Raw genomic sequence first — 14417 nt, 5'->3', positions numbered from 1 at the left:
CAGCATTTCTGAATGGGTTGATCAGGAAAGTATCTGTACAGAACTCAGGGACATCTAGAAGCCTTAAAAACAAGTGAAAAACTTTTAAAAAAAACTTGAGAATGGAAAGAAAGACTTTGAAGACAAGAAAAGGCCGAGGTCCACCTAATCAGTTATTGAATCAAAGATTGACAATCATTCCGCATACAAAATTCTGTTATCATTGCTAAAATTAAAAGAACTGTAAGAAATAGCTTTCCAAGCTTGCTGTTCCAGTTTTGACTCACTGATGTTTGATTTCCCTTTTCTGTAATGTTTCATCCATGACATCTGTGTGGGTTTTGTCTGTTGTTTATTTATGAATATACATATGAGGTTCAAAAGTGGTATACTAAAAGTCCTATAATAGAAAATCCAATTTTATCGATTGTTAAATAATTTTGTTTGAACTAAATAGAGTTGTTTTCTTGATAATGATTAAACTTTGCATGAATTACCTTTTGTCCTGAATTACAATCCATCTGGAAAATTGATCATCTTGGTGGTTTATTCATGCAGGTACACATTTAGAGTCATTGAGTTGTTCATCACAGAAACAGACCCTTCAGTCCAAATTGTCATTGCCAACCAGATATCCGAAATTAATCTAGTCTTATTTGCCAGCATTGGCCCATATCCATCTATTCATGTATCCATCCAGGTGCCTATTGAATGTTGTAATGGTACCAGCCTCCACCACTTCCTCTGGCAGCTCATCCCATACCTGCACCACCATCTGTGTGAAAGAGCACCCCTAAGGTCCTTTTATGTCTTTCCCCTCTCAACTTAAAAATTTGATTTATGATTCCTGTGGAGTAACGGGACTCCATTAATGATACATTCTTTCCAATTGAGTCATGATGACACTCTGAGGGCTCCAGTTCAGAAACCTTTGAATGAAGGCAACAGATTAAATGTGTAGTTAGTATGTGATACAAGAACAGGTATAAGATTTCTCATACTTTAAAATAAGATGGCATTAACAGCTGCCATCATGTAGTTCGAAGTGGTATCTATAATAAATTTAAAGTATTTAACAAAAACAAAGCTGATGTAATTTGCAAATAATTAGATGTAGAATTGCTTCCCAGAACTAAGAAGGTAAAGTAATTGAAATATTGGCAAAGCATCTAGGTTTGATAGAAATGCAGGAGGAACTTATTGCAATGAATCACTTTAATTAGAATTCAACTGCAGTTAAAGCAGCTTAAACATGAGAAAGAATGAAAAGAACTTGAACATAAGAAAGAATTTGGAAGATTGAAATACAGTTGATAATGTAATTTAGTGGGTTTGAAATTCAGAGAGGAGAAAGATAAATAAAACATTTAATCTGATGGAAGTAGAGATTTAGGAAAGGGAAAAAAAGGATAAAGAGAGGAAACTGAGAAAAGAATACCAGCTTAGGAGAATGCATCCCAAAACAAAAAAGACTTTGGATATCATTACAGCTTTGAAGAAGATCCATCACAATGAAAAGTCCAGTGAGGATTTATTTAAATTTATACAGACCGTACCTAAAATTGCAGCAAAACAGGATGTTGAATCATTCTTTTTGTCATTTGACAACAAAAAGAAAAATAAACAAGTGGTCAAATCCCAAACTAGTCCTACTTGCCTGCTCCTGGCCCACATCCAGGTTGAGAGGTTTATAAAATCAGAGAGGCATGGATAAGGTGAACAGCCAAGGTCTTTTTCCGATAGTAGGGGAGTCCAAAACTAAAGGACGTAGATTGCAATTGAGAGGGGGAAGGTTTTAAAAGGGATCTACAAAAGGACAATGTTTTCATGAGAGAGTGGTGCCAGAGGAAGTGGTGGATGCTGATAAAAATACAAATTTAAAAGGTATCTGGATGAGTACATTAATAAGAAGGGTTCAGTGGGATAAGGGCCAAATGCTGGCAAATGGAACTAGATTGAGTTACCATATCTGGTCAGTGTGGACAAGTTGGATCAAAAAGTCTGCTTCTATGCTGTACAACTTTATGAATCCACATTGACAAGAGATTTGCAGCGATTAGAATTGCAGCAGATATAGCCTGATGACTATGAACTGACCCATAAAAGTAAATACATTTTACCATGACTGCTATAAACTCAAGAAAAATATAAGGTGTAAAAATAAAGGGAGGGAAGTAGTAAGGGTGAAGAAGAGTCAAGTGGGAAAGCCTCAAAATTTTCTTCCTCAAACTAGAAAGGAAGGTGCTGATGAAAATCAAATGCTAAAGTACTCCAATTGTAATAGAGTGAGACAACTTCATTCAGATTTCTGTAGTTATGAACGAAGCTCATTTGATACATTGGTATTTACAACAGTGAGTCCAAAAACGAAGCTCAGAAGGAGAATACCATGGATCAATGTTTGGCTTTAACTACAAAACAGCTGGTAAACACTACTGTGACTGCAGGAAACATGAATAAAGTAAATCAGAGCTTGGTAAAATAAAACTTAACCCCTTTTTTCCCTTGGAATTATGCTGAAATAAGATCTGTAGCTGTGTGGCCCGGCTAGACCCAAATTGGTTGTCAATGAATGGGTTACTACTAAGCAAGCGTTACTTGATTGCACTGTTGATGAAACTTTCTATCACTTTACTGGAAGTCAAGAGGTGTTTGATAGAGATAGTAATTGACTGGGTGGGATTTGTAAAGCTTTTCATAGGCAGGGCATGTGTGGGCAATTTTCCAAATTGTCTGGTAGATGCCAATATTTTAGCTATATGGCAACAGTTTGGTTAGGGGTTCTGCATGTTCTGGAGCACAAGTTTTCAGTATTTTTGCTGGAATGTTGTGAGAACCCAAACCATTTATGGTATCCAGTGTCTGCAACTGTTTTTCACATTACGTGGACTGAAACAAATTTGGTGAAGACTGTCATCTGTGATACTCTAGACGTTATGGAGAAGCTGAGATGGATTATCCATTTGACACTTCTGTCTGAAGGATTTTGCTTCAGGCTTACCACATGCACTGATGTACTGGACTGCCCCATCATTGAGAATGGGAATATTTTTGGATACACCTCTTCCAGTGAGTTGTTTAATTGTTCAAAACCATTCAAAATCATTCCTCAAGTAGATGTAGCAGGACAGCTGGACACACTGATCTGTTGCTTGTGAAACCACGGACGTGAGCATCAACATAGCCTGTGAAACCTTCAACCCACAGTATTTCATTTTGTGTCAGCTATAATCTGACCTTTCCACAACCCAAAGTGTTTATGTAACATAATTTCTTTCACTTAGACCTGTTGTACTTAATATCGCAATTTGTTAATCCTGTAAAACCATAAAAGTTTGTGAATTCAATCTAGTGATTAAAATTTGAATTGCTAGTTCTGTCCCCATCTTGCCTCCTTCCAAAATTGTTGCCAGCAGTTCTGTCTGTCCAAACCTGATGGCAAGTGCAGACAGACAGTGGATAAGGTAATGCAGTAGGAGAGAAAATCAACTGAATTATGAAATTCAATTCTCAGCACATTTTTCCTAACTGAGTCATGACAAGGATATTAATATCAAAGAACTGAAAAAGGAAGTCCAAGAGAAAGTGTAAAAACCAAACTGGCTTGCTAACATTTCTCACAGCATTACCTCCTTTTAAATCAGATAGTGCAGCTGACTTGTCTAACTTTTCGAGAAATAGAGATATATGCCCCCATTGGAAACTGTGGCCTTTTCTTCATATTGACCATTAGAAAATCACTATATTCTGATATTTTTCAACAAATGGAAAACACGTTAGTCTTGAGTAGTGACTGAACGACTAGAATTTGTGAGATTCTTCCTCTCTGTTTTCCCACTTCCCCTAAGGCAATTTACATTGTATTCATCAAACTTGAGCAGTTACAGTTTTCCCATAAGTTTCCAGTTCCAACTAAACAATAGCTACCATGATTAACTTAAGCTGTTTTGTGAATTTCCATTGGAGAGAAACAACAGTGGCATAAAGTGACTAGAATTATTCATTCTACATATATTATAGGCTGGATCTAAATTTCTATATCCGTCTTGTCAGAACCAATTACAGATCAGCCGACAACACATACAGCATCCACATTAGAAACGGACTATTGAACTAACTGAACTATGATGTTATCCATATGTCATATAGACGCTGTTCCAATCTACTTATTCATCCACACTATCAAACATTCCTCTGTTCGCTTTTCCCTTTGATATGCAGTAACCTCACGTTTATGTATGTTAGAATGGCAACATATGCTTTAACGTGGTTTATTGGCACTATAAGAACAAAGAAAATTACAGTGATAATGGGAACTGCAGAAACTGGAGAATCCAAGATAACAAAGTGTGGAGCTGGATGAACACAGCAGGCCAAGCAGCATCTCAGGAGCACAAAAGCTAGCACAGGAACAGGCCCTTCAACCCTCCAAGCCTGCGCCGATCAATATATAGGTAGTGCCCTGCCTATAGATTTAAGGCCCATTCTGAAACCCAATGATCAATGAATGTGCATTCACTAGGAGTATTAATCTGAGTATCCTGGTAACATATCCCAATAGCAGGTAAGAAGAGTGGGAAACATTCCTTGTTAGCCATGTTGTGGAGAGAAATGGAAGCCTCTACCATCGTTACCCATAGCTCCTGGCTACAAAATGACAAAAAAGGTTTGTGCAGTGTATTGCCACAGTAACTCAGATGCCTTGACGAGGTTGTTTGTCTCAGTTGGCTGGATGGCTAGTCAGAACCAAATTATGAAGAAGAAGATATTCTTCAATTACTCCATGTACTAGTGATTTCAAATTCTCACTACATTGTCCATAGCAAAATATCTTGAAAATTTTTTACCTGAACTGTCAAGTAGCAACAACAAACATCCAATAGCTGCCCAATTTCTCCCAATGTTGCATTCTTCCAATCTAATAATTTCCTTGCAAATATTTTCTGCACTTTCTCCTGTATTTCAATATGTTCTGTCATGTAAAGACAGTCTACAGCTCAGAAATAATATTTCTTTTATTATCTCATGAGGACTTAAGGTTGCATTATTACTTTTTAATGATATGGACATCCATGTTTCTAAACCTTCAAAGAATCGGAGAATTGTCTCGGTCTCTCCTGTGCAGGAAATGCAGAAAAATGTCAATGTGGCTAATGCCTTGCTCACCCAAAAAGTCATTGAATTTGTCTTTGAAAGTCCAATCACCCAACTCAGACTCATCTGCTCACTGACACTATTTGTGCTTCACCCAGCAAGAACAAAGAACAAAGAAAATTACAGCACAGGAACAGGCCTTTCGGCCCTCCTAGCCTGCGCTGATCCAGATTCTCTATCTAAACCTGTTGTCTATTTTCCAAGGATCTGTATCCCTCTGCGCCCTGCCCATTCATGTATCTGTCTAGATATATCATAAATGACGCTGTCATGCCCGCCTCTACCACCTCTGCTGGCAATGCGTTCCAGGCATCCATCATCCTCTGAGTAAAAAACTTTCCACTTAAACTTTTCTGCTCTCACTTTGTCAACCCAGGCAAATGCGAGGTGATGCATTTTGGAAGATCCATTCAAGACCGAACTATATGGTAAATGGAAAAGCCCTGGGGAAAATTGATGCACAGAGAGATCTGAGTGTTCAGGTCGATTGTACCCTGAAGGTGGCAACACAGGTCGATAGAGTGGTCAGGAAGGCATATGACATGCTTTCATTCATTGGACAGGGCATTGAGTACAAGAGTTGGCAGGTCATGTTACAGTTGTATAGGACTTTGGTTCATCTTCCTTGAACTTGAGTCCCCCACTCTGGGAAAAAGCTTCTTGCTATCCACCCTGTCTATACCTCTCATGATTTTGTAGACCTCAATCAGATCACCCCGCAACCTCCATCTTTCTAATGTAAATAATCCTAACCTACTCAACCTCTAGACGGATACATTAATGGGCAGGGAGTAGAGGGATTCAGATCCTTGGAAAATAGGCAACTGGCTTAGATAGAGGATTTGGATCGGCACAGGCTTGGAGGGCCGAAGGGTCTGTTCCTATGCTGTAATTTCCTTAGTTCTTTGTTCTCTCTTCAGCTAGCACCATCTACACCAGGCAACATCCTGGTGAACCTCCTCTGCACCCTCTCCAGAGCATCCACATCCTTTTGATAATGTGGCAACCAGAACTGTTCCAAATGTGGGTGAACCAAAGTCCTATACAACTGTAACATGACCTGCCAACTCTTGTGCTCAATGCCCTGTCCAATGAATGAAAGCATGTCATTTGCCTTCCTGACCACTCTATCAACCTGTGTTGCCACCTTCAGGGTACAATCAACCTGAACACTCAGATCTCTCTGTGCATCAATTTTCCCCAGGGCTTTTCCATTTACCATATAGTTCGGTCTTGAATGGATCTTCCAAAATGCATCACCTCGCATTTGCCTGGGTTGAACTCCATCTGTCATTTCTCAGCCCAATTTTCCAATCTACCTATATTCTGCTGCATTCTCCGACAGTGCCCTTCACTATGTGCTACTCCACCAATCCTAGTGTCATCTGCAAACTTGCTAAACAGACCATCTATACCTTCCTCCAGATCATTTATGAAAATCACAAACAACAATCGTCCCAACACAGATCCCTATGGAATACCACTGGTCACAGTTCTCCATTTTGAGAAACTCCCTTCAACTATAACTCTCTGTCTCCTGTTGCCCAGCCAGTTCTCTATCCATCTATCTAGTACACCCTGGGCCTCATGCGACTTCACTTTCTTCATCAGCCTACAATGAGGAACCTTATCAAATGCCTTACTGAAGTCCATGCATATGACATCCACAGCCCTTCCCTCAGCTATCAACTTTGTCACTTCCTCAAAGAATTCTATCAAGTTGGTAAGCTATGACCTTCCCTGCACAAAGTTATGCTACCTATCATTAATAAGCCCATTTTCTTCAAAATGTAAATAGATCCTATCCCTCAGTATCTTCTCCAGCAGCTTCCCCAGCACTGACATCAGGCTCACCTGTCTATAATTACCTGGATTATCCTTGCTATCTTCTTAAACAAGGGGACACCATTAGTAATTCTCTAGTCCTCCGGGACCTCATTCATGCTTAAGGATGCTGCAAAGATAGCTGTTAAGGCCCTAGTTACTTCCTCTCTCACTTCCCTCAGTAACCTGGAATAGATCCCATCCGGACCTGGAGGCTTGTCCACCCTAATGCCTTTTAGAATACCCAACACTTCCTCCTTCCTTATGCCGACTTGACCTAGAGTAATCAAACATCTATCCCTAACCTCCACATCCGTCATGTCCCTCTTCCTAAGTCTTCCTTAAAGCAGCACTGAGGAGCATGAAGTGATACACACAGAATCCAAGTCACTAGCATGCATGAGCAAAACTCTTCACTGGCTGTAGTGATAGCGAACATGAGGAAAGTGATGGTTGTGAATATTGGAGGCAAACCATCTCAGTACCAGCAGGTCCTGAGAGAAGGGCCCTCATCCAAATCATTTTTACCTGCTTCATTAATTAACTTCCTTCCATCACAATGGATGAAGAGGTGAATCATAGAATCATGACAGTACAGAAGAGGGCATTTGGTCCATCAAGTCTGTATCGATGGTCCAAAGAGCATTCTGCCCAAACCAAACACCATGGATGAAGAGGTGAATCATACAATCATGACAGTACAGAAGAGGGCATTTAACCCATCAAGTCTGTATTGATGGTCCAAAGAGCATTCTGCCCAAACCAAACACCTCATCTTATCCCTGTAACCCTATATTTACTTCGGGTAATCCACCTAGCTTGCACATACCTGGACAGTATGTGCATTTTTTTTAGCACGGTTAATCCACCTAACCTGCACTTCTTTGGACTATGGGAGGAAACTGGATTACCCAGCAGAAACACACACAGACATGGGGACAACATGCAAACTCACAGAATGTCACCTAAGTCTGGAACCCAGCCTGGTTTCCTGGAGCTGTGAAGCAGCATTGCGAACCATTGAGCCATTGAGCTGCCCTGCTTGCTGATAACTGCAAAGTACCATTCACAATACATCAAATACTGAAGTTTCTGTGTCTTGTGAACTAGACAAAATTCAGGCTAAAGCTAACAGTTCTCAAGTAATATTCATGCTGCACACACTGACAGGAAATAATCAGTTTCAACCTCTCCTTGAGACTTAACAATATTACTATCTCTAAATCCTCAATCTGTTGCCGCTTTGTGAAACAGTATTAGTATCAATACCTCTGGGTTAGAAAATCCCTGAGATGCATCACAACATGTCTGAATAATTTCATTAAGAACAACAGTTTTTGATGAGATATGTAAATGTTACCTATCCTATTTATCTCAAACACGCCATTTGGAAACCAATTGTACATTCTCGTGACCTTTCTATGTAAAGATATTTCACTTAAATTCCTTTGTGGACTTATTAGTGACCATTGTATATTTATGGCCCCACATTTGGGACTTGCAAATGTTTAAAGATTTGGCAAAGACCTGTAGCTCAAGTTATAGGTCAGGTTGCTGACTTGCTCACTGAGCTGGCTTGTTCCCATTCAGATATTTCATCACCATGCTAGGTGACATCATCAGTGGAGCCTCTAATGAAGTGATGTTGTTCTATTCTGCTTGGAATTCATACTGGCTGGTCCATTACGGAAAGGTGTGTCATTTCCAGTTTTTATCTGTATGGGTTTGTAGATAAGATCCAATTCTATATGTTTGTTGATTTTATTACAGGTGGAGAACCATGTCTGTAGGAATTCCTGTGCGTGTCTATATTTGGCTTGGGCTGCCAAGGCTAGCTTGTCCCAGTTAAACTGATGGCCTTCACTGTCTGAGTGTACCAATATTAAGGAGAATTTGTTGTGCCATTTTGCTGCTAGTTGATGTTTATGTATTCTGATGGCTAGTTTCCTTCCTGCCTGTCTGATGTAATGTGTATGGCAGTCGTTGCATGGTATTTGGTAAACCATATTGGTTCTGCATGTCATGGGAATGATATCTTTAATCTACATTTTGTCATAGAGTGGCTGTGAGCTTGTGGGCCACCATGATTCCTGTTGAACTTAGGAGTCTTGTTGTCAGTTTCAATATGTTCTTGATGTAGGGCACAGTGGCCAGTGTATTAAGGTGTACTGTGTCCTGCTGTTGTTGTCTGCTTAAAAGGCTTCTACAGATGAAGTTACAAGGATATCTGTTTCTAGCAAAGATTTTGTACAGGTGCTCGTCCTCTTTCCTGCATAGTTCCAGAGTATTTTAGTGTGTCCTGGCCAATTAAATAGTGTCCTAATGCAGCTTTGTTTATGGACATTGAGGTGATTACTGTGGAAGTTGAGGATTTTCTAATTAGTTGTGTTTAATAATGACAGATGTGTCATTTACGTACCAGATCCACAGTTTAGGTTGAACGCAGGGGAGGGTGGTGTGTTCTAGTCTTCGCATGACTGCTTCTGCAATGAGTCCTGGGATGGGTAACCCCACTGATGTACTCTTGTGGAGTCACCCATCTCAGGACTCATTGCAGAAGCAGTCATTCAAAGACTAGAACACACCACCCTCCCCTGCGTTCAACCTAAACTGTTGATCCGGTAAATGGATGACACATCTGTCATTATTAAATGCAACAAATTAGAAGAGACCCACCACCATATCAACAGTGTATTTGCAGGGATTAAATTCACAAGGGAAACGAGAACAACAATCAGCTTCCGTTTCTGGGTGTTAGCGTTGAGTGTATGACCAACAGGGATTTCCAAACCTCAGTGTACAGAAAAACAACCCATACTGATCAAATCCTCAACTTCACAGCAACCACCCCAGTGTCCACAAAACTGCATTTGGACAGTATTTAAACAGGCCAAGGCACACTGCAATACTGCGGAACTAGGCAGAAAAGAGGAAGAGCATCTGTGCAAAATCCTCCTATAAACAGATATCCCCATAACTTCATCTGCAGATGCCTATTAAATAGACAACAACAGGAGGACACAGTATGCCCTAACACACTGGCCACACTGCCCTATATCAAGAACATATGACAACATGACTCGTAAGACCACTGGAAATCATGGTGGCCCACAATCCCACAACCACTCTAGGAAAAACACTAACAAGGATTAAAGATATCATCCCCACAACATGCAGAGCCAACATGGTTTACAAAATGCCCTGCAATGATGACATTGGACAGACAGGAAGGAAACTAGCCATCAGAATACTAGCAGCAAAAAGGCACAATGAACTCTCCTTAATATTGGTATACTCAGAAAATGAAGGCTATCAGTTTAACTGGGACAAGGCAGCCCAAGCCAAACAAACACACACGGGAATTCCGAGATGCATGGTTCTCCACCTGTAATGCAATCAACAAATATAGAATTGGACCCCATATACAAACCTATATAGTTCAAAACCAGAAATGACACAACTCACCATAATGGACCAGACTGTATAAATTCCAAGCAAAGTAGAATAACATCGCTTCATTGGAGACTCCAATGACGATGTCAACTAGCATGGTGACAAAATGTCTGAACAAGAACCAGCCAGCTTAGCGAGCAAATCAACAACCTCACTTCCAAAAGTGAACAATTAGATTTAGATAATAAATCTATTATTCAGCCCACATAATTTTAATGAGTTTTATCGAATCAGTTCTCAATCTTGTGTTTATATTATCAGGGTTTGTAGCCTTTGCAGTATCCAATGTCTCCAACCATTTTTTTTAATATCACATGGAGTGAATCAAATTGGCTGGACTGGTAACTGTGAGGCTGGGGTGTCTGAGTTGGATCATATATTTGGCACTTCTAGTTGATGATTGTTGCAAATGCTTCAACCTCATCTTCTGCACTGATGTGCTGGGCTCTTCCTTCATGAGAATGGGAATATTTCTGGATCCTCCTCTTCCAGTGAATTCTTTAATTGTCCACCACTATTCAAAACTGAACTTGGCAGAACTACAGAACTTAGATCTGATCCTTTGTTTGTGGGAACGCTTGCAGCTGATGTAAGCATCAGCATGGTTTGTGAAATCTTCAACCCACAGTTTCTAATTTTGTGTCGGCTGTAATGTGACCTTTCCACAACCCCAAACCTGGCGAGTGTTAACGTAAATAATTTCTCTGGATTGAACCGGTTGTATTGCAATGTGTTGAAAAAAGTAAAAACATAAATGACTGAATTCAATCTGTTGAATAAAAAACTGAATTTCTCTTTCTGCTCCCATCCTCCCACCCTCCAAAATTGTGGTAAAGAATAATTCTGCCTATTTAAACCTGAGCACTGAGTGCAGACAGGCAACACATGGAGAATCACAACTGGATAGAAAGCCAATGATTAGCCAGAAATATAATGGACCATTGTCCCTGTTTTAGTTATGCATTAACCATCAGAAGCTAATCTGCTAGATACAAACAGAAGGTTAAAAACAAGCTGGTCGCTGCACAGAATTTCAAAAAGATGAGGGACAAGGGACCAAGTTCATTTGTATTATTTTTGTTGCAGACAAAGGACTATTTTGTGACTTGCCCCCATACTTCACAGGCTCTGACTGTTCTCCCTCTATTTGTCATTGTATCTTTCCCTCTATTCCCGGTTCATTCTTGTCATTCTTAATTAAATTAATCCATCACTTTCAATTACAGTTAATATCTTTTCTTTACATCAACATCATTTCTGTCTCCCAAGCTCTGTCTATTCCTGCATTCAGGGGTTCCTAGTATTAATATTGTAGACTTATGGGAAGCAGGCTATTCAGCCCATCAAATCCATACCCACTCACACCCACCTACACTATCTCACAACCCTGCATTTCCCGTGGCTAATAAAACTAGTCTGTACTTCCCTGGAGACTATGGGCAATTTAGCATGGTCAATCTGCTCAACCTGCACATCTTCAGACTGTGGGAGGAAATTGGAGCACCCAGTGGAAACCCATGAAACATGGGGAGAATGTGCAAACTTCACACGGACAGTCACCTGAGGGTGGAATCAAAGCCAAGTTCCAGGTGCTATGAGGCAGCAGTGCTAACCACTGAGCCACATGCTACTCTAGCAGAACCTCAAGGGCAGCCTTCATTCCCTGTCCATATGCTCAGATTCAGTCAGCCAACAGCTCAGGGCAGTCACAGTCAGGATGCTCTCCTTGTAAGGGCAAGGAGCTAAATATTGCCAGCCCTCTACCTGTTCTTGACTCCTCGTGCTCCAATGTGGGCCATTTGCTTACAGGACGAGAGGGAAATGAAAGCAGGCAGCATAACTGATAGTGCTGGTAGAGGTGAGGGGAGAAAACAATGAGTTGTCCCGGGTAAGTGGGTAGGCAGTGCAGAGGTCACGAAAGATTAGTGGTGTGGAGGTGTAGAGGTTATCAAGAGCAAATATGGAAGATGTTCCATGCAACAGTGAGAGTGGTTGAGTATGAGCTTTGGAGGGAGATTGGTGCAGTGACAGAGTTAGGGTGAGTATAAAAGTAGCAGAGAGAAGATGGTGGTATTTACCATAGAGGGGCAGAAAAAGTCACAGACATGCTTTCTACTTAGCTAGTGTTCCTCAAGACCTGAGGCTGCTGTAACCAGGGTGGCATCCTCTGCCATTCCCTGGGGAGAAGTTGATGATCTTCTATGCTACCCTATCCGCTAGGAAGTTCAGGTGCCTGTCTGGGAAGGAGGATACCAAATTTCCCTCATCTAACGCAAATGCCAGGAACCATGCAGGACAACACCAAACTGAGAAGACACACAATGGCTTCTTTTAAAAATGGCACCGGCAATGCCAGTCCATTTGGGGCATCCTGGCAATGTCAAGTTCCTTGGTTTGTGCCCATTGGCAGAATTGGGCTTGATCTGAAATGATGCTCCGGTTTCTTCCCACGGTCCAAGGATGTGCAGGATAGATGAACTGGTCATGCTAAATTGCCCATAGTGCCCAGGATTTGTGCGTAATGTGAATTAGCCATGGAAAATGTGGGATTATGGAGATAGGGTTCATTTGGTTGGGTTGCCTTTCGGGAGGGAGGGTGGAGTCGTTGTGTACTCAATGGACCAAATGGGCTGCGTCCACACTGTATATAGTCTTTTCTATGAAGAGGCACCATAGTGGTGGGGGAGGTGATTGATGAAGGCGAATTTGCTGAGAGAAGAGTGAGAAAGCTCGCTTGCATTTCAGATGCAAGCCCAATTCTGCCAATGGACACAGACCAAAGAACTTGACATTGCCAGGATGTCCCAAATGGACCGGCATTGCTGGTGCCATTTTTAAATGAAGCCATTGTGTGTCTTCTCAGTTTAGTGTTGCCCTGCATGGTTCCTGGCATTTGCGTTAGATGAGGGAAATTTGGTATCCTCCTTCCCAGACAGGCATCTGAACTTCCTGGCGGATAGGGTAGCATAGAAGAAGATCATCATCTTCTCCCCAGGGAATGGCAAAGGATGCCACCCTGGTTACAGCAGCCTCAGGTCTTGGGGAACACCTAGCAAAGTAGAAAGTAAGTCTGTGACTTTTTCTGCCCCTCTATGGTAAATACCACCATCTTCTCTCTGCTACTTTTATACTCACCCTAACTCTGCCACCGCACCAATCTCCCTCCAAAGCTCATACTCAACCACTCTCACTGTTGCATGGAACATCTTCCATTATTTGTTCTTGATAACCTCTACACCTCCACACTACCAATCATGGAGATTTCACCTGATTAAAATTTGACTAAATTGACAATTAGACACAATATCAAAAAAAAGCTCTAATCTTTAAACTTCAATTGTCATAATGATATAAGGTGGAAAAGAGTGCACGCTACTTATAAATTATATTCTCTCAGCCAGGTTCATAACATATTAATGTCATAAAGTATTTATCAAGAATATTGTAATTAAACATACGATTAAGTCATATGCAGTTGTACAATTGTATATTCTATACAATTACTTACAATGAAAGCTTACAAGTTTCATTGAGTTCCGATGCCCATGTTGAACGTACTTTAAGAGGTAATTTAGTTTCTTTTACATTTTCTTCATGTTTCTCCCATATTTTCTACAAGACTTTTCATTGTTCGCCACAGTTATATTTTAAGTGGTTTTTGAGTAGATTTCATGTCCATTATCCCTCAACAATAATGTCTCAAAGAGTTACTTTTCCGTAGACTAGTTTGATTCCTTTCTCCACTATCCTATTAATATTTTATTGCTTGTACCTACTTTACTGAGAGAAAATTCTCATCACTCATTTGTACAATTCCAAACCACATCCTCCTCTTCTGAAGCAGGAAGTTGTTTAAAGGTGTTTCCTGCTGCTGAACTAACTTACAAACAAATGATTAAAACTCTTCAAAATACACACAAATCTACTAACTAAACTACTCAGTTTTTAAAAGTAAAATCAATATTAATCAGAAATTATATTGTCACTGTATTAAAATTGATTTAATA

General features: G+C 40.5%; 1 protein-coding gene across 1 annotated transcript in view; it reads right to left on the bottom strand.

Moving 5' to 3' along the window:
• Window positions 1–14357, bottom strand: part of LOC125467718 (class I histocompatibility antigen, F10 alpha chain-like) — a 45135-nt gene extending 30778 nt beyond the window's left edge. Inside the window, exon 1 of the mRNA XM_059639370.1 lies at window positions 13919–14357. Coding sequence (XP_059495353.1) covers window positions 13919–13940 — 22 coding nt within the window. The 5' untranslated portion in view covers window positions 13941–14357. The remainder of the gene's footprint in view (window positions 1–13918) is intronic.
• Window positions 14358–14417: the final 60 nt, after the last annotated feature.

Source organism: Stegostoma tigrinum, chromosome 34 (assembly GCF_030684315.1).
Source record: "Stegostoma tigrinum isolate sSteTig4 chromosome 34, sSteTig4.hap1, whole genome shotgun sequence".
Lineage (NCBI taxonomy): Eukaryota > Metazoa > Chordata > Chondrichthyes > Orectolobiformes > Stegostomatidae > Stegostoma > Stegostoma tigrinum.
This window is presented reverse-complemented; position numbering and strand designations above follow the sequence as displayed.